The sequence below is a fragment of the Megalops cyprinoides genome, chromosome 6 (assembly GCF_013368585.1).
Source record: "Megalops cyprinoides isolate fMegCyp1 chromosome 6, fMegCyp1.pri, whole genome shotgun sequence".
NCBI classification, from domain to species: Eukaryota; Metazoa; Chordata; class Actinopteri; order Elopiformes; family Megalopidae; genus Megalops; species Megalops cyprinoides.
The window spans coordinates 5,545,105-5,569,000 of record NC_050588.1 but is presented as its reverse complement, the minus strand read 5'-3'; the positions used below and the strand labels follow the sequence as shown (position 1 = coordinate 5,569,000).

General features: G+C 40.9%; 1 protein-coding gene across 1 annotated transcript in view; it reads left to right on the top strand.

The window, feature by feature from the left end:
• LOC118778894 (NACHT, LRR and PYD domains-containing protein 12-like) overlaps positions 1 to 23,896 on the top strand; it is a 49,759-nt gene that overhangs the window by 2,887 nt on the left and 22,976 nt on the right. The window contains exons 3-12 of the mRNA XM_036530678.1: positions 5,941 to 5,959; positions 6,149 to 6,499; positions 7,703 to 7,996; positions 10,289 to 10,420; positions 10,868 to 10,888; positions 12,099 to 12,119; positions 12,272 to 12,292; positions 14,286 to 15,569; positions 15,609 to 16,044; positions 22,885 to 23,058. Coding sequence (XP_036386571.1) covers positions 5,941 to 5,959; positions 6,149 to 6,499; positions 7,703 to 7,996; positions 10,289 to 10,420; positions 10,868 to 10,888; positions 12,099 to 12,119; positions 12,272 to 12,292; positions 14,286 to 15,569; positions 15,609 to 16,044; positions 22,885 to 23,058 — 2,753 coding nt within the window. The remainder of the gene's footprint in view (positions 1 to 5,940; positions 5,960 to 6,148; positions 6,500 to 7,702; positions 7,997 to 10,288; positions 10,421 to 10,867; positions 10,889 to 12,098; positions 12,120 to 12,271; positions 12,293 to 14,285; positions 15,570 to 15,608; positions 16,045 to 22,884; positions 23,059 to 23,896) is intronic.

Genomic DNA, 23,896 nt, shown 5'->3' with positions numbered 1-23,896 from the left:
ACTGGGGCAGAGTCCGCAGCGGGGGTAGCAGCAGGAGTGGACTGCGCAACAGGAGTCACAGCAATCTTCATTGCCTTTAGCTCGAGCTGCCGTAATTCAATCTCCTTTTCTAACTCAAACTCCATCCGGCGAACCTCTAGCTGCCAGTTAAGCTCTGCTTGGAGTGCATGCTTCTTTTCCTCTGATTCGTGCTGCAGGCATGCCAAACCCACTCTCATCCAAGGATCGTAACCACCAGACAGGGAGCCTTCGCTCTAGGTCACAGTGGACCTCTGCCTCCGCATCAGCCTTAGTCTGCGCTACTCCCCGAACCTCTTCCCAGCTGCGAGAACGTTTCCCACAGCAGGCGCACCCAGCACAAGCACTCCCCGCTCCACCAGACCTTCACACACAGCCAGCTTGATAACTTTCTTCAGTGCCTGTCTCCCAACCGCAATGGCAAAATGCTCAGCCAGCAGCAAGAGACCATCCTTACGACAAGTATCTATCCGTTCCACTGTAGGGTTACTAAGGAACCCCTCAACACTAAACTGTGCCATTGCTCCCACCACTAACACACCGTCCACTAGGCGCAGACACTCAGCTGTGCAAGCCTGCAAACCCCAAACACTGCGCGGGAAAAAAAAGAAAGGCACAAACAATTCTGAGAAAAAATATCCTGGACGAGCCCCCAAATTACGTTACGTCCCAGATGAGTAATGGCATCCAGGGGTATGGGTGAGGGACGCAACACAAACGAAAACAACCACCCCCTGCCTGCTTGGACGGTGCAGAGATGGAAAAACACACAGACACTGGAGCAATGCATAAGGGTGCGTGATATATTTACAATATTTATAAAGACAAATATACACAGGAAAAGAGGAGAGAACGACAGACGGTGCTAACAAAAACAACTTAACAAAACAAAAAGCAACCCTAAATGCCTTCACCCAAACATACAACTGACTACAACACAAAAAGAGTGGCAGAGCCAAACAAAACCTAAGTACTACCTTAAAACAACACATACAAAAGTGGCACCTGCCTCTAACCTAACCCTATACAGAACGAAAAACACTAACACGGGGATCCCCCCATTTTACCTGCCCTCCTCCCACGACAACCGAATGCAACCAAAGAGAGACACAATCCACAATCAAAGTCAGAAAACGAAGCAGTCAAATACGATACAGGCAAATTTGTAAATAGTAGATTACGAAAAATACACGAAGGATCAAAATAGTCTACAAATGCTCTACAAATCCAGCATCTTTATATTGGGGCGTTCCGCCTCTGGTTGACCAGGCCGGAATGAGGAGGCAGGACGCAGTGCAGCGGGATACCTGCGTCAGGACAGTAGCAAGAGAGGAGAGAGGGAGGAAAACCAAGACACAGGCGGCCCAGACGCCACAAATGCACGGTGCGCCACATGTAACAAGCAGCTTACAGCAGGTGTATTTTAAAACACTAAATAAAACTATTTTATGGCTTTTCATAATGATTGCGCCTTACATTGTCATTATGTCGCACCAGTAATGCAATCAGTTAGCACACTGTACTTATACAGCAGTACTAAGATAAGCAATGCTGAGACTTCAAATGTCACCTGGAGCACCAGGTTTTTTCCACCTGAGTGTGTGTCCTTTTCAAAGGTTCATTTCCTGTACAGAAAAAGAGCACAAGATTGATTATTCTAAATCATATGCAGCATCATATCCACTATCTCCCACCATGTGAGGACTGACAGTGTAGGCACTAACCGGAAGCTCAGCTGTGCATTACAAAGTATGTAAACCTGGGAGAATGGGTCTCGCAGGCACAACCCCATGCATAACTGAAAGAGTGCTTCATGCATCTTAACCTCCACACAGTTAGAGGAGCTGTGCATTTCTGTTTTCACTTTGAGGGTGATCATGTTCCAATCCTAAACAAATATTTAATAAAACAATTTCATACCACAAAAAGTACATATGCAAATGACCAGGTTAGGTGGACTGAAAGACATTTTCTCATCAGTCAAATTTCATAATTAAAGTCTGGCAGAGATTAGGATGAAGGTCACAGGCAACCACATGGCCTCCAGTCCACTTCTACACTTCCTCAGGGCAGCTAAAACCACTTCTATAAACCACCTCTACATCTCCTCAGGGCAGCTAAACCTATTGGGTAAACAACCTCTACACATCTTCAGGGCAGGTAACACACTCTGTAAACCACCTCTCTTATGTTGCCATGACAGATAAACACACTAAATTCCAAGCTAAACATGAATTCAGAAAACTGAATCTGTGAAGCTCTAAAATCAGAACAAATCCATCAGAACCCACAAGAGAATCCAGTTAGTACTGAAGAGCTGCGTGACAGACCCACAGCCCTCCAATCAGGTAAAGAGAGTGGGTGTGACAGCACCAGTACAGAGGTGCTAAAGCACAGCAGCCTGAGCTGCAGATGGCGCCACTCAAACCCTACCGAGCCATGTGTGTGAACAGTATCCTGGGGAAGGTTTTCTGCAGTATCATTAATGCCTGCATACTGGCCTTCCTTACTAAACTCAATGTCCTGAGTCTGTCCACATAGATAGCCTGTATCGTCTAAGAAACAAATATGACTACCAATCTGGTAAATGAAAATTATTTGTTTTGTAAACTTTAAAAAGGCATTTGATTCCGTTTGGCATGAAGTCCTCCATTCATGATAGATGCAGGCCTATTTAATCATTTTTGCATCAGTGTTCATTTGTAGCATAGGCAAACTCCACTGTCTTATCACCATACTTCAAACAACAATGATATGCAGGTGAACTCTGCTGAACACACTGATAACTTTTTCTTCATAGTCTCTACATCAAGGGTCATCAAGCATATTTTCCAAAGCAGACACCTGGGGGGCACACCTTCATGATGACAATAACAATTGTACTTGCATATTTTATCTACATATATCGATTGAAAATAGTGTAATATTCTTTAATATTTTCACTTTATTACAAAATTAATATTGTTTCTTACCACTGGCAACTTCACTTTGGAAATCTGCAGGAACTCATTTCACTGCATGACCTGACATTTGAAAAAATCAGCCCCATCTTGCTTCCATGGTCAGTAAAAAAGCGGCCTGGTTAGCAGAATCAAGGGTGCTGCTCCCTAAACTAGCAGGCTTCACTGTCTCATTCACCAAGTGAGCTGTGCTCCTAATTTAGCAGGGATCTGAAAGGTGTCAGGGAGAACACAGTGAAGATAATCAGCTTGGTTAGAGGGACATCAGGCATCTCCGGCTATTCACAGTGACCTCTTGCTCCACAGTGACACATGCTGGCTGAGTGAGGGCAAAGCCCTGGAGAGCTTCATCAACCTCAGGCAACAAGCTGTGGATTCCCTGACGCAATGTAAATTGAAAGCGGCAGCTGGCCACCTTTACATCATGCAAGAAAGTGAATATTCATGTATGTTGCATTTTAGATGACATATTTTGCCACTTGAATTTGCAGCTACAGGGGACAGAGAAAACTGTGGTGTATATGGTGGAGAAACTCAAGGTCTTTAGGAGGAAACTTGAACTCTTCCATGCAGAGTTGCCTTTGGAAAGGCTGCTGTACTTCAACGCTCTGAAGACACTGGGAGAAGTCACAGAGATTTTGAAGTAGCTCATCACACAGCCAAGGGAGAATTACTCTGCCAGATTTGAGGACTTTTCCATTCCCAGTCATGTCACTGGATTCATGCACGACTCATTTATCATCAACCCAGACAGAGAATTCTCCTCTAATGCAAATGAGGTGATGTTTTTGCATGAAGGGACCTTTTAAACCCTGCTGTTTGAGAAGGTCTCCAGCCAAATGAAAGCCAATTTCCATTTCTGCTAACTAATCTGAGTTCAGTGAGAAAAGATTTTGTGTAAAAAAAAAATTGCTGTGTACATTGCCATTAAGATTAATGTGTAAAATTTCTTTTTTATTTTTAAGCAGAAAAAAACACCAAAAATGTCCACTTTTTTATATAAAGGGTTTTTATCGATATTTAATTGAAAATGTCCAGAGATATTCTCTGCAGGAGAGTAGATACGTACCATGTTGTTGAGAAGAGATACTCTTGTGAATGGAACTAAAGTGATCATGGTGTGGTAAGATCATCTTCCATGGGATAAGCATCACTACAGTGTAATCTATGAGAACAAGGACATTTTTGGCCAAGTTTCAAGGAACTGGTTTTGTTACTTCGAAAACACACCCATTTGTTTTGTTCCTGAGAGATGATGTTGTGCTCTGGTATGTTGTCCAGTAACTCACAGCCACCTGATGAAGCCATTGCTGGAGTTTACCAGGGACAGAGCTGTAGAGTGCAGAGTGGAGGGAGTGAACCCCAGGAGGGACAGAGCTGTAGAGTGCAGAGTGGAGGGAGTGAACCCCAGGAGGGACAGAGCTGTAGAGTGCAGAGTGATAGTGATACAGCCTGTAAGTGATAGAGGAGCTGAGACACTGTGTGGCCCATCAGTGATAGTGTAATTTGTGTCTTGTGGGATTGAATGTGTGTGTGTGTGGGAGTGTGCATGTTTCTACAGTGTGTGTATATGAGTGTGTGTGTGTATAGTTTGTACAGCGTGTGTAGTGTGTGTCGGAGTGTATAGTGTGTGTGGGTGTATAGTTTGTGCTGTGTGTGTGTGTGTGTACAGTTTGTTCAGAGTATGTGTTCATATAGGTATTCTGTGGGCCCTGTGAGAAGCCTTTGTCTTTAAGTCAGAGATATTTCTTTAAGTAGAGATGTTTCTTTCAGTAGGAGGTATTTCTTTATGTATGAGATATTGCAGATGCTCCTATATGGTCTCAGCTTTTCAGACTGTGGGTGAGAGGGGAAAGGACACAGGGCCAGAGGACAGAGTGCAAAATGAGAGAAGAAGAGATTTACTTCATTAATACATTCATAATCTCATACACCAGGAAGTGTGACACTGCTCTATAAGGCTGGCATGTAAAGACATGTTGGCATGTGGAATATAAGGCCAGGAGAACCAGTCAATCAGTGCACACAAACACACACACTCTTACTCTCTCTCTCTCTCTCACACCCACACACACGCACACTAACACACAGAGAGAGATAGAGAAAGACATCTTGGTATGTGGTATAACAGGCCAGGTGTGGAGTAAAAAAATGAAAGTAAAAACTGAACTTCTTTCAGAATTGCATATTAATCTCCCATAGCAGAGAGCTGCCAGTCAGATGGAGGGTCTGTCTGTGTGTTCTTACCCTCAGTATTGAAAAGTGTCCATTCTGTGTCAAGAGTCTCAACTGGTCCAGCATAAAAGAGAACATCTGGAGCCCCAGCACAGCTGCTGAGTGACAGACTGAGATCAGGTAAGAACACCTGTCACCTTATCAGAACACCAGACAGGTAATGCAGCACATACTGTGAGCTTCGGTGAGGGGGAACCTTCTACAGCAGCAGACAGATACAACACTGTGGGCTTCATTTAGTGGGAACATTCTAGAACAGCAAGCAGGTAGACACTCTGTGGGCTTCAGTATTAAACAGCACTACAAAAAGTAGAACAGCTGAATCTAACAAATAGCAGCCAGGCTACATCTTTATTACAGATGGTTTTATGTCACATTTTAAACCGTTGAGGATAATGTAAGTTACAAAAGTAATTTGTTGAACTATAGACCTTCATATTCTTGATAAAGGTTGTTCCTCTGAGAACTGCAAGAGTGTACATGAGAAATTGATAATTATGTAGTTACAACAGAGTGATACTGAAATTGATGATTAGCTTTTTAAACATGATGTCAAACCATCAATCTTCACTATATTAGTAATTCCCCACTGTCCTACATTAGGGTCCTGTCCTTACACAAAACAAATCACAATACAGTATGCATAATCTCCATGCCATTGTGTCTTCCAGAGATGAAGGGCGATGAGGCACAATACTTGTGTTTAATTCTCCTGTTCTTCCACCAGACTTCTGTCTCCAGACCAGGTACAACACATCTTCACCTGCACTCTCACTGACTGCAGTACTGATGTCTAAAGTGTGTGTCTGACACAGCAGCACATCTTCACCTGCACTCTCACTGACTGCAGTACTGATATCTAAAGCATGTGTCTGTCACAGAATGTGGGGTCTGTGCTGTTTGTCCAGCTGCAGTGTCTGTGTTGTTTTTTGCAGAGAGGTTCCAGGTTCTTGGTCCAGCTGACCCTGTCGTTGCTGATGTTGCTGAAGATGTTGTTCTGCCCTGTTACCTCAAACCCAACATCAATGCTGAGGACATGCATGTGGAGTGGTTCAGACCTGACTCCACAGACACAGTAGTGCATCGTTACCGGGAGCGAGAAATTAGAAATGCGGATCAGATCCCATCGTACAGAGGAAGGACAGCACTCTTCCCAGAGGAGCTGAAGAAAGGCAACGCTTCATTAAGACTGGCAGGAGTACGAGCCTCTGATGAAGGACAGTTTAAATGTTTCATTCAGTCTCTGCAGTGGTATGACGATGCTTCTGTTAAAGTGGAAGTAAGAGGTCAGTGCTCTTCCTGCACAACACAAATCATTCAGGTTTAGAATTGATTGTAGGGTTCTTTTATTGATATTAGAAGCACAGAACGTTGCACCAGCTCAATTTATAACCGATTACCCGCCAGATTGCTTACTCAAATCATCCCACACTAATATGCTCTGTGTTCCACATGTAAATCTAAAGTTAAAGAGGAGAGGCATGTAGTGGAACGATTCTTCCAGTTACGAAGGGGTCCACCTTAGGCCCAATCTGCCTGACTGAACATGCATTTTTGTTGTTTAGTTGAATGTTTTGAATAAAGTTTGCTTGTGTGTCTTGATTGCGACAAAAAATGGCTATGTTTCTAGCTGCAATATTTAGCTATTTTGAATGAGCAGAGACACAATAGAGTTACAGAAAACTTTATTCGCTGTCCAGTATCCTTGTGTAAGTGTACAAACAGAAAAATTACGCCCCATGTTTGAGTCCCAAAGTAGGAAATAGGCGATCCCCGGCTGTCTTGTTTTGTTTCCCATCACCGCCACTGCTGACGGAGCCGTGGTATTTAAAAATGGTCTCACGCAATGAGGTGTGCTGAAATTAGCACACCTCATTGTCATCCGCATTTCTCCCCGTTCCGCCCTTCCGTCTCCGTAAGTTTCCCCTTGGATCTGTCTTGCATCTTCATACAGCCTATAACAGGCTGTATGAGGGCCCACTACAGGTCCTCGCCCCCTCTGCAATGAGCCATTGGCTCCGCCCCTGGGAGAGGCATTTCATTCTCACACCCCTATAGTTTAGACTATAGCACCCTGAAAAACTGAAAACACACTTTTTTTAAGATTGATTTTGGATGATCACATCTTATTTTGATTTTTATCTGCTTTTATTAGTAATATGATCTCATTGGTTGTTATTTATCTTTATTATTCAGTATATTATTCTATATTATTCACTATTCAGTATCAGTATTCTACTCATTTTTGTTTTTAAAAAACTTATTTTTACTATGTCTGGTTTATTGTAATCCCCTCTATCTTGATTTAGCATTATTTTAGTGCTATGTTAAGCACTTGGGCTGCAAAATGTTTTATGAAAGGTGCTCTATAAGTAGAGTGTATAATTATCATTATCATTTTAAAACTGAATAATGCTTATGCATATTTTTATGGAACATTAAGAGAAAGATCATTAAATGATTATAAGTTATGTGCTGTAACCTCTGAGTCTGTGTCTCTGTAGGAACTGAGCCACTGATCTCCATGGAGGGACACAGAGAATGGGGGATCGGCCTGCTGTGTGAATCTAAAGGCTGGGATCTTCAGCCTGAACTCATCTGGCTGGACAGTGAGGGACACAGTCTCCCTGCTGGACCTACAGAGACACACAGAGACAGTATGGATCTCCTAATCGTGAGACGACGCATCATCATCATACAGGACAGAGACACCAACAGGGTCACCTGTCGAGTTCAACTGCAGCAACGCAGCCTGGAGAAGGAGACAGAGTTTCACATCACAGGTGAGTAACACCATACCATCCGCTCTAAACAACCCCATTCACACAGCATGCGTATACACTGTAGTAATAATGCTGTGCTTACAGTGCATGACATGTGCTAATTTCCCATTGGGGGTATTTATAAGAGTGATTATCTAAACACCTTATGCAAATGGCACCCCTGAATGCACCTCTATGAAGCATCTCCCACGATAGATTGTGTAAAATAACGGTTAGTGAACAAGCAAAGACATGGCAGAGGAAAGAGAAACTCCAACCAATAGAAACACTAACAGAGGAAGCAAACTAACAGATTCACACATTGCAGCAGCAAAATACATCTGCTGGCTGGGGAAGAATTTAGCAAAATATACTTCACTATCATCAGAATCAGTATTTTATCATCTTGCAAATTAATGCTAAAACAGCTACGCAAATTCCTTTTAATGCATCATTGTGTGTGCAACATAACGGCAACTTTTCTTCAAAAATAGCTGCCAGGTTAGTTACTCTGTATTCACCAGGTACTGATATTAAGAAAATAATGTTAATTTGAACCAGGTTAGTTACTCTGTATTCACCTGGTGCTGATATTAAGAAAGTCATATTAATCTGAACCAGGTTAGTTACTCTGTATTCATCTGGTGCTGATATTAAGAAAATAATATTAATCTGAGCCATGCTGGCAGGTTAGTTACTGTATTTTCACCAGGTGCTGATATATTACAGTTAAAAGTAGGTGCAACCACTGAAAGGCTCCCCATATTGAGTTTGTCTTCATTGGCAGTCTGTTTTACTGCATGGGTGCCATGGTCTTCTCTGCTGTTATGGCTGTTGTCAACACCAGCACTTCCTTTTTTAGAGGTAATTAGTGCAGTCAGCTCTTGGATTTGGGATGAAACTTACAAACATACTTTCTCCAGCCTCCAAACCCACATTTGCCTATTGTGCAGATTCTTTTATTTCAGCAACAATACAGCCAAGGAGGAACAGGGAAACATTCACACCAAAAATGTAAGAATATACATGTAACTTAAATAATATAAAAATTTAAATAAATGTTACTTTTAGAACAGATGATTCTTCATTAGAGATTAGTCAATGTTAACAAAATACATTACCCTCCATATTTATTCATATCTCTTACTAAGTGCGAACATCAAACATGAAATGAAAAAAATCTGTGTAAAAATGAGATTTAATGAGATCTTCAGATTTAAACAATAGATCTAAAAGGATATAAGTGCTTATTAAATATATAATTTAAACTAAATGTAAACTGGACTGAAAATAAATATTTACTTTACATCTGTATTGTGTAAATCTGTAATATGGAAATGTTTGATATTAAATTTGATATGTTCAGTTTTCCTTAAATCTTGGCATGCAACTATAAATATTTCTAAATCTCAGTTTTAAATCTTTTGAAAGATATATGAATGAGCTCTGCCCACTAGTGATTGACAGCGGTGTGAGGCAGAGAATGGGTGAGGCAGAATGAAAGCGGATTTGAGGGACTAGCGTTGCAACTGAGACATGGCTGATGTTATCACAGCAATGAAGTGTAAAATGATGGATCATTGTTATGCACAGACTGATTAGTTACACAGAGAGAGAGTTAATTGTATCAGCGCTCAGTTTGCTAAGCCAAGAAACCTTCCAGAAACGAAGGATATACTGTCAAATGACAGCCTTCAGGAAGCACGGACTCATAGCATTGAGTTATACTGGAGGTGAGTTTATGACTCGGAGTGTAGCTACAACAGCCAACTCACCTAGACTGGGGTTACAGAACAAGTGTTTGTCAAAATTACAAAACAACAATGATATTATACAGCTGTTTCCAAAATGCAAGCTTTGTCTTGATAAATAGCACTTACCTCACTGCATTTGAGGGGTGGATTTGTAGGTTAAGTGCTGTGTTGTGGCATATGGATTTGCTTATGGTGTCATCATGAAGACTCTGGTTCCAATCCCACTCTGATCATTTCCATTTTATCCACTTTTTGATAGGAGTGGCTGAACTTCACTTCAATTCACTGTAAACAGTAACGACTCTTCAAAAGCTCACATGCAAAACTCTGCCTTTTGCCTTTATTTCTCTTATTAAAGAAATACATTAATGTAAAATACTAATGAAGAAAATTAATGTACTTTACCAATGATTATCATATTAGCAATATTAACAGATTCTCCACATTTGCGTTCACTCTGCTTCTCACAGATTAATGAACAATATTACTAAATGAACAGTATCAATGAGTAAACATTATTAATGAATACCATATTAATAAGCAGTTCTCTCTGTTCCAGCTGAGATGTTCCCTCTTGCTCCCAGGAAGGAGGCCTTAGCTGTGCTTTTTCCTCTGGCTGCTCTTGCTGTCATTGGATCTGTTATTTATTACCGCTTCAGAAAACTGCGCAGAGAGCAGCGCAGAAAGGAAGGTAATTCATTTATTGATACATCTCTGCGTCACAAAAGTGAAAGGGCTGTACTAACTCTTTCCATCACGGATGATATATCAAGATATATCAACATATAACCCTTTGCATTACAGGAGGAGACAGCTCTAATCACTGATCTGGAGTCAGTCAAATGGCTGTACTACCCCATAACTCTTTGCGTGATAGAAGACAGCTGAAAGAATTTATCTGTGTTCATAAATGCAGATCTATTCATATATTGACACTATGACGCTCTTTTCCAGCAGACATCCAGAAGATAAAAAATCATTTGATGCAAACCAATGATCTTAGTGTTTTCTAATACTTCTCATTTCCCTGGAAAGTTTAGTTTCCATAATAAATCAACATTGCTTTCATGAAGACATTTTATACACATTTTAATTATTCTGTTCCTAGTGAGTTAATTCTGCTTTCTTTTATCTGCAGAGGAGCTTGGCCAACTAATGCGTAAGTAGAGTTATTGTGTGTGTGTGTGATTGAGTGTGTGTGTGTGTGTGCATTTGTGTGTGTGTGTCTGTCTGTCTGTCTATTAGGGATGTGTGCTACAATAGCTGTCTCTATACAGACAGGATCAGGGCTGGCCCAAGGCTTTATGGGGCCCTAAGCAGAATTTGATTTGGGGGCCCCCTATCACTTCGGCATCTGTGGTTGATCATGTAAATGTAAATGTAAATCTAACACACCGATTATCAGTCATGAAAAAAGAAAAGCTCACTTGTGGGACATTTCAAGTGCTTTTGGGGGCCCTAAGCAGGTGTTTAGGAGTTACAGTGGCTGCCTCTACTCATTTCCCTGAATTATTTTGTGTGACATAAATTACTTCAGAACCGCAGCAGGTACGATGAATGGATTTTAATAGAAAGATGGCCATTTCAGTCACAGAAGTGTCTTAACATAGTTGCTGAAAATATTCATGTAAAGATCCTGGAAAATTCAGAAAATACTTAGAAAAAAGAAAATCATCAGAACAGAAAGCATGTATGCAAACAGTTCATTTCCATTTTAAATATATCATGTTGGCTTTTTTAACAGATATCATATAGGCCAAACAAACGATTGATATTGGCATTGTTCTCATTAACATGTGGAAAGATTTGATCACACACAAGAAATACTCCACTCCTGGGGATTTAGCAGGCACCATTATATCACCAGAGTATTTCCACCAAACCAAACAGCTCCTCATGGTTCACCCCTGCCTTAAAGTACATACTACAGGAGCTGTGTGTTTCTGCACTGCTGTGCATTGTCTCATTGCCATATTAATGAAAGAAGCAAATGTCCAGCAGAGTGGACTCATGTTTCACATGTATTTCCCTTGTCTGAGAGGTAGATGTAAGCACAGCATTTTCTCTGAAAAACAGCCAGCAACTGATTCACCATCTCTGTATTTTGTTGTGTATTTTGAGTTAAACAGCAAAGCGAAATCTCTAATTCTGCTTACAATGTAAAAAATAGAAAGAAATCCCAAACTTTTGTCATTTATGTGATGTAAATTTATTCTGAAGTTTAAACAAAACAATACACTAAAGTGCACTAAAGGATGTGAATATGTGCTGATTGAATAAAACATATTTAGAGGTTGGGGCTCAAGTAGGAGGCTTTTTTCCAATTATTCTCTTTTAAATAAGTTAACTCTGTTTTCTCTCACCTACAGAGCGGGTTTCCCAAAACCCAGGTGAGCAATGTATCTGTGTGCATGTGTATAGCTTAGAAAACATCATATTCAGTAATATTTGAAATGTTTTTATAAAACATTTTTACAATTCCATCACTGCATTTCAGTCATTCCCTTCTCTGAGACTTAATTCTGTGTTCTTTCATTTGCAGATGAGCTCTCTCCACTAATGAGTAAGTAGTGTGTGTGGCTTAAAACACTTTTATCACTCTTCCATTAAATGTATGTGTGTATATTTTATCAGAAATATGTGTAACTATTGTAGCTGTTGAATTTTCACTCTGAGCTACAGTAGCTGTCTCTGTGCAGATAGGATCCACTGTGTCTCTCTGAGCTACAGTAGCTGTTTCTACATAGACAACAGTCTCGGCTGTTTGATCAGAATAGCACAATGGATTCCTCTGTCTTTAAAACAATTACAAACACAAAAGACAAAAAGCATACAGTAGGATGCTATTGCCTTACATTTGAGGTAATACTGGAATTAGCTAAATTCCACACTGGCCAAAACCTTTACACCCAAGATACACAGACTTGTAAACCCTGACCCCTTCCACACTCACAAGCTTGCTCCTGTGCTCTGGCTTTCTGGCTCAGTGTGAGCTTTAAACAGCTCCTTTGCTACAATGTACCTGCTCCAGTTAGCTGGCCACTTTGTCTCTGTTGAAAAAATACTCCCTCTGGGAGTCCATTCTAAAGTCACATGCAGTAACCAACAGTGAGGACAGAAATCTCACCCAAAAGCAACTACTGCTCCCTCTTAAAGCCATGCCTCCAAAATTGTGAAATACCTGCTGAGTCTTGTGTGGAAATGATATTATTAACTCGTACAGTGTGGAAATGACAGGGATATTATTAACTCGTACAGTGTGGAAGTGATAGAGGTATTATTAACTCGTACAGTGTGGAAAGGACAGGGTTATTATTAACTCCTGACTGGGTCGTACTCAGGACTTCCAGACTCAACATGAATGATCGCCATTAAACTTAAATATGCCATGATCACGGGTTTCAGAGAGTCGTTATACAACAGCCTGGTCTTCACTACAGACTCACTCACATTGGCCAGAGCCAGAATGCTTTTGAAATCACACAGTATTTGTGTGATTAGACAAGATGAGTGTTTTATGACTATATTGGAGTAAAAGTGTTTACCATTCTGTTAGTGTTACTGTTCCTCTGTATTTGTTCACTATAAACAGGATGCAATTTGCACTGAATATCTTTATATGGAAGGATTCAGATTCTGTAGGAATTGTTTGTGTCAGGAGTTGAGAGTAATTTGGTGTCATTTTGATGATTTTAATGTCAGATATTGTGGGAGCCAAAGCACTTCAGTCGTGTATGTGATAATTGTGTGTCTAAGTGTTGTTGTTTATATTACATATGAAGTTTATAGGGAACAGTAGCATTATCATAAACAGCAAAGAGTGTATAAGTTATTGTTATTACATAATGTTCAGATAGATGACACAGGTAAAAGCTGTATCATTAATGTACAATTGATAAGCTTAGGACGCCTTTCTTTATGATTGGATTTATGCTCGTAACATTTTTGAATACTGTAACTTTAAGACAGGTCTTTGCACTTATACATTCATTGAGTCTGGCTTTAAGGTAGGAGTTGGGGGATTTCTGGGGCTGCGGAGCAACACAGTTTTCTTACCGTAGTCGCGTGTCATATTAGGAACAAATTAGCTTTAGATCTTCTCTTGTAAGAGAAGTTTTGTTTCGACATATTCTGTTACGTGTATAGTCTGGAATAAAGACCTTTATTTTACTTTTTTTACTCTGAGTTTTGTGGAAGTTTTTCCTTCGACGAGCGCATACACACGAGTTAAGGAGCTGCTTCATCTATCTCAGAAACAACCATCACTTTTTTTGTAGCTGAAAGGGAATGAATTTGTGTTAATGTAACACATTGTGGTGAGAAATGCAGTTATTATTGACCGGTTGTCACTGAATTCTCCAAGTTTATAGAATCATTTTCTGTAGTAGTGAATTTCTACCCATAATTGCTTATTTTCCTTTCAGGTTTCCAACACTCAGAATATGACTGAATCATAAATGAACAAAAGTCATATTTTTTCTAGAGATTGATTCCTGGAGTACCAAGATTATAATCTTATTTTGTATAACACTATTTCTCATATTTTCTGTCCTCAGATGAATCCATTATAGGAGTCCAACAGAAACTGAAAAATGACCTGAAGAAGAAGTTTGAATGCACATCTGAAGATGTAGCAAATCAGGGCCACCCAGCCCTCCTCAATGAGATGGATACAGAGCTCTACATCACAGAGGGGGGAAGTGGGGGGTTGGCATCCCAGAGACAAACCACACAGGAGACTGCAGTCCTCTGCAAGGACATCTTTAAACCTTTACCTGGCCAAAGCAAAGCTATTAGAACTGTGCTGACAAATGGGATCTCCGGCATTGGAAAAAGTGTCTCCGTGCAGAAGTTCATTCTCAACTGGGCAGAAGGAAAAGCCAATCAGGACATTAGTTTTATCTTCCCTCTTCCTATTCGAGATCTGAATTTGAAAAAGGGGAGAAAATTCAGTCTGATGCAACTTCTCCAGCACTACTTTCCAGAACTGAAAGAGATTCAAAGTGTTGAACGTGATGAAGTCAAAGTTTTGTTCATCTTTGATGGTCTGGATGAGTGTCGCCTTCCTCTAGATTTCCAGAATAGTGAGAACTTGGGTGATGTAACAAAATCAACATCAGTGGATGTCTTGCTGGTAAACCTCATTAAGGGAAGTTTGCTTCCGTCTGCTCTCCTCTGGGTCACCTCCCAACCAGCAGCAGCCAGTCAGATCCCTCCTGTGTGTGTCCACCGGGTGACAGAGTTACGAGGATTCAATGACTCACAGAAGGAGGAGTACTTCAGGAAGAGAATCAGTGATCAGAACCTGGCCAGCAGCATTATCTCACACATGAAGTCATCCAGGAGTCTCTACGTCATGTGTCACATTCCAGTCTTCTGCTGGATTTCTGCTACTGTGCTGGAGAAACTGATGGGTGGAGCTGACAATGGAGAAATCCCCAAAACTGTGACTGGAATGTACACACACTTCCTGCTCATTCTGACCAATGTGAAGAATCTGAAGTATCATGGCACCAATGAGTCAAATCCAAAGGAGATGTCAATATCAGACTCAGAAATCATCCTTAAACTGGCACGGATGGCTTTTCTGCAGCTGGAAAAGGGAAATCTGACATTCTATAAAACAGACCTGAGAGAATGTGGCATTGATGTCAGCAAAGCATCAGCCTACTCTGGCGTGTGCACAGAAATCTTTAAAGAGGAGTCAGGGTTGCATCAGGAGAAAGTCTACTGCTTTGTGCATCTGAGCATTCAGGAGTATCTGGCTGCCTTGTTTGTGTTTCATTCATGCGTAAATGAGAAGAGAAATGTACTCAAATCTGTCAAATCAAAACCTCAAGGTGACAGAATGCAGCTGTCTGAGTTACACATAGGTGCAGTGGATCAGGCATTACAGAGCAAGAACGGACATCTAGACCTTTTTCTCCGATTCCTTCTTGGCCTCTCATTGGACTCCAATCAGAGCCTTCTGCAAGGCCTTCTGACACAGACAGGAAGCAGATCACAGAGCATCGAGGAAACAGTAAAGCACATTAAGGAGAAGATCAGAGAGGAATCTTCAGTAGAGAGGAGCATCAATCTGTTCCACTGTCTGACTGAACTGAATGACAACTCTCTAGTGGAGCAAATCCAGATTTCCCTGAAATCAGGAAAACTTTCTGATAAAAAGCTGGAACCACACCAATGTTCAGCTCTGGCCTTTGTGTTGCTGATGTCACAGGAGGTCCTGGATGTGTTTGACTTGAAGACATACAAAACATCAGCAGCAGGCCATCGGAGACTGTTACCAGTAGTCAAGAACTGCAGGAAGGCCATGTAAGTATTTTTATGGTATTAATAATGCATATGACTGACACAATATCTACATAATCCCTAGTGTATACTCATCAGAATCAGAGCTTTCCAGAGCAGAATAAAATGGTGAGATCAAAACTCAGACTAACCCCCTCAAAAGGCCTAAAGAAGTTTATTATTCAAATTTCCCCTCTCTTTTCTCCATTGAAATCATATGAAACAAAACTCATACTTCACTGGGTTCAGGGTAACGTTGTCATCAGAGTGGTGTGTCAGTAAAAACACAGGAGTCAGGCATCCAGTTCAGTGGTTTAATGAGGGCTCTCACAAGTAATACTCCCAGTACACACTGTCTGCACTGAGGTCAGATGATGGGGGTCAGTATCTGATAGCTGGATATGAAGGACTGGGTTTGTGTGAGTGAACCGTATTGGCACAGGCACTCTCAACAAACAATGGCATCAAGAAACTCTACTGCTACAGCTCTTCACCCCTCAGTAACTGCTAAGATACTAAGGTGGGGGAGGTCACTCCAACTTTTAGCATGTCCAAATTAAAAATCACAGGCTGGCACTCTGAATGTTTGGACAGAATATTCATTCTCAGGGCTATGAACATCTTAACTGTGTGTATGTAGATGCTCTGAATGCAGCCAGGTCAGCATACTCCTCTAATCTAAATAGGAATGGTAGTGAGAATCCCAGAATCCTTTTCTCTTCTATAGGTAAGTTCCTGAAATCCACACATCCCCCATCCTGATTCCAGCTTTACTGACGAGTGAAACAAGCTTGTACTTTTCTCCCAGCCTTATTGAAAGTTCAGATCATAAAATACAGCTCAGCGCTACTTATCGTCTGTCATTATCAAAGGCATGAATATAACTGGAGGGCACTGCACATCTTGGGTTCCAACTAAACTATGAGGGACAGCAGCTGCATCATTTGGTTCGCTGTGCATGATGGAGTGTTGTCACAGCGCTCCATCTGTGACATCGTAGCAATCAACAGAAAAACTGTGGGACGTTTCGGACATTTTAGGCATTCCCTGTTAGCCTACTTTCATCTGGGAGACATTCAAAAAGACCTCAAATTCCGATGAAGACGTTGCAACAGGATGTCCAAACTAGATGGAGGAGTACATTTTATATTATACAAAGTCTCCTAGAAGAGAAACGAACATTAACATATCATGGGTCTTGTTGTCTGTATCTGTCTTGCACTTCCTAGATAATCTGTCTTTACTCTTCAGCACTAGATGTAGGCCAAGATGTAAATATTTGGCAAATGCCAGGTAACACTGTTATTAGAAGTGCTGCTACTATGTGGTCAAACAATTAGGATAATATTTAATTTATCGCTAATATTTTCTCCCTTAATGACACAAAACAATTTATGTTTGATTTCGATGTGTTTTATTAGGCTAAACAGGCAAATAAAATTTCATCATTTTTAATTGAAGTACTTGTATCAATACTTCGGCTTGCACTGTTAATGAAATACTCAGTATTGGTATCGGCTTTCATTCACTGGTATCGGTGCGGCTCTATTAGGGATTATTGTTAGGCACGGACGGTATTTTCGGCGACAGAGGGATTGCAATGGAGAAATCTTACTGCCCGCTCAGGAGCGTCACTTCACACCAGGCGCTGCGCAGATCTACTGGCCTGTATGTAGTAAGGATAGGCTGGTAGTGGATATGTTCAGACAGTAGTGCATCCATAGATGTTTTGCTTAGTAGCGCTCCATCCAGTATGGAGAATGAATATAAAACCATCTTAACTGACAGCGCATGCTGTTTTACTTTGACGACGATAGGATTCTTGTTCGGATTGTTAGGATTTTTTTGATATTGCATCATTTCAGTTGTGGGATTATTAGTCCACCATATTTCAACATCCATCTACATTACTGAATAAGACTGGGTATTGTCAGTTAAGGGAGAAAAAGCAAGAATATACTCTGGAAACCACAGTAAGCGGGTCCATTTGGAACAAAAAGCTTTTCTTGAATGAACGCTTTCGTAAAGGTCAATTGACTTTCCTTACAGATAGGCTATGTAAAGATGTGAAATAAAAAGCAATAACAGTCTATAAGATAAAAGATGTACTGTCAAACTGAACAGAGACCAATATATTGTCGAACGTCACTTAGTTGTATTTTAGTGTTCAGATTATTAATAATACTGTATATATTAAAAAGACCATTACACTTGTATTTGACAGTTATTAAAACGGCGGAATTGATGTGTATTTGTGGTGCTAACGCCAAATGACTGTCAGCTGCCTCCTTCACCCTTAATTTCACCCATTTTAAATAAAGCCGACGGCCTGCATCAGCAGAGACGATAAATTGAAGGATAATCTTGATATTCCAGTTACATATTTTCAGTCTCCATGGTGGCCTGTGCGCTTTGTGAAAATATGACACTGCTGGCAGGTTGCACCAATAAGGATTATGACTTACACCAGTTTAAATCAGGGTTTGTGAGTTAATGATATTGCACAAAACTTCAGGATTAGACCTGAATGAACTCATTTCAGTTTAATGTGAACCTGGATTTAATATAGATTTATTTGTACTTTAAACTATGATTCAGTTTAATTGGGTTGCTCCAGAAATATAGACTCAGACTTAAATCATGACTGAGGATATTTTTTTCTGTCACTTGAGGTGGTTTAAGTTGTTATAATGACAGCATACCTTCGGTGGGTAGCCTACAGTAGCAGAGGCGAATTCCTCATAGGAAAATCAGGGACTCCACCCAATTGAGTTCTGGGAAAATGATCCATTTTTCATCGCTACCACTTTACTAAACATCACCATCAGTCACCATTATTAATGGGAAAATTGTAGCTGAGATCACTCAAGTGAGAGATACTTTCGTTGCAGCTACCCGTGTTAGATACTTTATGCCACTGAGTGCTTCCAGATGCCGGATGGTGACATTTTTGGCATTCGCAAATCGACTGCGAGCAGGACCATCTGCAGAGTTTCAGAGGCCATTGTAACGCTGAAGGACCGATAAATTCGATTTTAACCTAGGGAGGAGACGACTACTGCATTCTACATGACCGATGGTTTTCCTGTTGTGCTCGGAGAAATTGACTGCACCCACTTCCGAATGTAAGACCCTGGAGAAGACCACGGAGAGCTGTTTCGTGTCAGAAAAGGCTTTTGCTCTGTCAATCTTCGCCTTGTGGGAGCAGGTTATAGCGGTATACCAGTGTGGAGGGCTCCCAGCCACCCGACTGATTTTGTTGCCCAGCTAGGTCAGGACTTCGACCTACAAGACCGTTACTAGACCGAGCACATCACTCCCTCCGCGACAAGCCCAAATCCTGCGTCTCAGTTACAAGGGTAAGAAGCTCTCCATCAGCTGCCATCGTTGGGAAGTTGGCTGCTTTTGGGACTATGAAGCGCTTTCTCCGCTCCTGTCCGGGAGCTCCGTTTGGACTTCTTTACCCTGCGTTACTGAGTGTTACCCTGCCCAGCGGAGCCAGACACGAGTTTGAGGACCCAGCCACTGCAGTGGACTTTATAAACAAAAATGTTAAAACGACAGGACCTTAAGGTAATGATAAGTAGTAGGAGTAGTTTCTGGCATGAATAGCTTGCTACCTTATTCCACGAATAGCCAGCTGGCTAGCCAGCGTAGGTTAGTTCTGATTGGCGAATGTTAGCCGCTATCTTAACTACACAGACCGCTTTGACGTTCGCTTATTTGATACATAATTTAGATAAGTCCGTAATATTCTTCTGTTGTGATAAAGACAGCATAAAGTAATTTTTGGTTGATATCGTTGTATACATTTATACTGTGTTCACTTTTCATGTGTCTTGTGCCACTCTCACGCAGCATTTAGTTGGAAGGGTTAATAGCAGTGTTGGGTCTCTCGTTTGGGGAGACGCTTCTGCCAGGGCTGGTGGGTGTTACCTGTTACCTGTTATCTGTTTTTGTAAGTGTTTTATATGTGCTTTACTTTGCTTTGTCTATTCACATCACTCAGGTACTATTGCCAAGTGTCTCCATCTATACATACTTAATAGCCTACACCAGATGTGGTACAACATAGGATAACCCACAAGCTGGGTGGAAGGGAGCTAAAATTTGTCAGCTGGAATTGTAAAGGCCTGAACAAGCCAGTCAAATGCAGCAAAGTGCATTTAGGGGTCCATATAAGGGGCCATATTGTCTATCTCCCAAGAGACTCATCTTAAAGCCTGTGATTACCTTAAACTGAGGAAGAGATAGATTAGCCATCATTCTACATTTCAGGGCTAATCTAGGAGAGCCATGACTCTTTAACATAGATCAGTTCCTTTCGTATACTGTAATGTCACAGCTGATCCTAATGGGAGGTTTGTCATTGTCATCTTTAATACCCCTGTCCTCCTTGCCAGTGTTAATGCTTCCAATGGGGATCATGATCATTTCTTTAGACAGTTGTTCTCCACATTACCTGATATGTCCTCGCATTTTTTTTATTCTGGGAGGTGATTTTAATTGTTGCCTTAATCCTAAACTGGACCGCTCCTCCACCAGAAAGAATATGCCCTTGAAGTCTGCCGAGGTAATTCCGTCTTTTATGAAAGAGTTTGCTGTCTGAGATCTCTGGTGTTTTTTTCAGCCAATGCGGAAAAGAATATTCCTTTTCTCCATGTCCATCACACTTTTACATGTATTAATTATTTCCTGATAGGTAATAGGTTACTCTCATCTGTGCAGCCATGTTCATATTGTAATATCTGACCATGCAGCAGGTGAACAGGATGTCTGCCTTGAGAGGCCTGATGGCACACGTGCATCATGGCATCGCATGCTGTTGAATGAGGACTTTGTGAAGTTTGTGGCCTGTCAAATTGACCTTTTATATCAGTTAATGAAACTCCAGATGTTTCTGCATGTGTTCTTTGGGAGGCTCTGACAGCATACATTAGGGGAGAAATTATTTCATACATTGGCTATGAGAAAAAATGATGAAAAAAGCTCTCTGAGATAAGACAGTGAATGATTCAGCTTGATAACATCTCTGCTACTTCCCCATCCTCAGATGTACATGAGGAACGGCTGTCTTTAAAGGCAGAGTTTGATAGTCTCTAAACAGGCCATGTAGAGAACTTGATACTTAGATCCAGATACACATATTATGAAGATAGTGACAAGGCAGGTAGGCTGCTATCTCACCAGCTACGACAGGAATCATCCTCTCATCATATACCCTAGATCCAAACTCCATCATGGTTAATAACAGATAACAAGTTAATTAACAACCACTTTAAAAATTATCTGTCCTTGTATGCATGCGAGCTGGCTGCTGACCCCTCTGTTTTCGACAGATTCTTCAGTCTTGATTCTGACTCTGTTGAACAGCTAGAGAAATCAGTCACTTTTGAGGAACTCACTCAGGCCACTGCTTGCCATCTTCATGCTTTTCTACATCACTTTAAGCCCTCCTACACTCCTCTATCAACTGCCCTTCCTCCCACTATAAAAAATGTCATTGTTGAAACATCATTGAGAATCTGGAGACAGTTTAGACGCCGATTCGGATTACGAGCATTTCCTACCACTGTCCCTCTAGCTGCAAATCCTGCTTTCCCACCCTCACTGACGGATAGAGCATTCTCCTTCTGGTCAACATTTGGCATTACAGTGTTTAAGGATGTATATATAGACAACATCTTTGCATCTCTTCAACACCTCTCAGATAAATTCTCACTGCCTAAACCAGAAAAAATTAGATACACATTGAGGGGGTCCTCTAACAAATTTTACAAGATTTGGAGTCTTTTCTTTGCGCATGCAGAAAAGCTGCACCTGCCTGATTAAAGTCATTACTCTTGACTCCCATCCATCCCAGAATAAAGTCATAATTCTTAATTCCTATTTACATCGGGTGTGTGCCAATGGTGCGATTTGTATCTGGCCCATAATCTTATTAAGTTGTAGCGGGAATGGTGATGGATGACCAAGCTGTTTGCATCCTTTTTGTGTGTGTGGAATATTTTCTTTAATTTGTTTAGTTTTGTTCCCTTTTTTGGTATAATGGTGTATTGTATGTCTGTTTGTGGTATTGTAGTGTATTGTTGATCTGCTGTCTCCCCTGTTCTCCCTACCTCTACATGGACATTTGTGAATAGGCTGAGGAAAAATTCAGTGTTATTTCAGAGTGCTTTTATGATTGCAGTTAACCTTTTTGTATGAAAAAGATGTATGCATAAACTGAGGGGAAAAAATTCAAACTGTTCAGTTTTTTTAACATGTAACATTAATAATTAAAAAGTAGTTTGTAACCACTTCTCCTTTTATGCTTGTTTACATATTGCATAATTGTAAATTCAATATTATGTGCAGAATAATAATTAATCATAGGGTAAAGGCCTAACCTTTGATTTGATAGTCAGAGTTTTTTATTGAATGGTGCAACGCAGCTCAGATTAAAATGAAACTTGGATCAAATAATCACATATTAGATCTAAATACACCCTTAACTGTCTCTTTCATATTCTAAATGTAAAAAGTAATAGTGAATGTAGCAAAGTTGTAATCCTTGTAGCAGACATAGAGGTAGGGGTAAGATACAAAGCCAGAAAATGATTTATTCTGGAAGTGAACTAGTGAGGCAGGTGTGGCCTCTATGCGACACTCACAGTGACCACAGATGGCGCTGCAGAGCTCTGTGTGTAGGGTGTTATTTCATTCTATTGTGGGAAGGAAACAACTGGGTCAGAACTAAAGCTGTACAGCTATCAGACTTTAGCCCTTATTATAATCACTGTCAGTTTATCACTGAACAGCATCAGTATTACATTTCAGATTTTACATGTTTCCTATTAAATGTCTCTGAACTGTTCTCTGCAGACTGGACAGCTGTAACCTGACAAAGACGTCATGTGACACTGTGGCCTCCGCTCTCCAGTCAGTCCCCTCACACCTGATAGAGTTAGACCTGAGCTACAATAAGCTGGGAGATTCAGGAGTGAAGCGGCTCTGTGCTGGACTGAAGAATCCAAACTGTAAACTACAGAGACTGAGGTGAGTAGTGCTATGTGATACATCACTTTTAGTGAATAGAGTTGAGTGATTATGGCTCTACAGAATTACAGTGAAATTTTAAAAAGCTCCTTCTCTATCAGTTTACTCTCCTCTCCCCCAGCCTGCCTTCTTTTTCCACCTGAATCCCATCCCTCTGTTCTTACTTATCGTTCACAGCAAAGCAGGATAACATCCCTTTCAGATTAGGTTTCGGGTTGCCAAGTGACTGGCTTTTGATCTTAATATTCAGTTCTTTTGGAATCGGTAGTTTCTGACTGAAGGTACCAAGCAGATGCCTGATATGTGGTCAGAACGATTGACCCGCTGTTTTAGTCATCCTAGTTTTTACAGTAAAATGCTGAGGTAAGTCCCACCTTGCAATCTTGATTCATCTCCATGATTCACTCCCTGCTATGAAGTCTGTACTGTAATCCACACTATTTCCCCACTCTCTTTCACACATTGACCTCCCACCTGTTTGGCAAACCTGCCATCCCAATCATGCAGGACAGTAGCAGTCAGCTCTGTGTTCACTCTGAATAGGATCTTCATCAGATGTGCAGCAAACAGTCTGGTCTCCTGACAGTAAAGTGATTCCTGTTTTGGAACTGAAAGGATATGAATACTATCTGCATCCTGTTACATTTTGAGCAAGCTTGTGTGGTGGACTGCAGTTTGTGCTGAAACAACAGTATTATCTGCGCAAATACAAACGCAAATGATCATGTGAGGCAGGCGTAGCTTCTATAAAACACTCACAGTGACCACAGGTGGCGCTGCAGAGATCTGTTTGTAGGGTGTTATTTCATTTCATAGTGGGAGGGAAAAAAGTGGATCA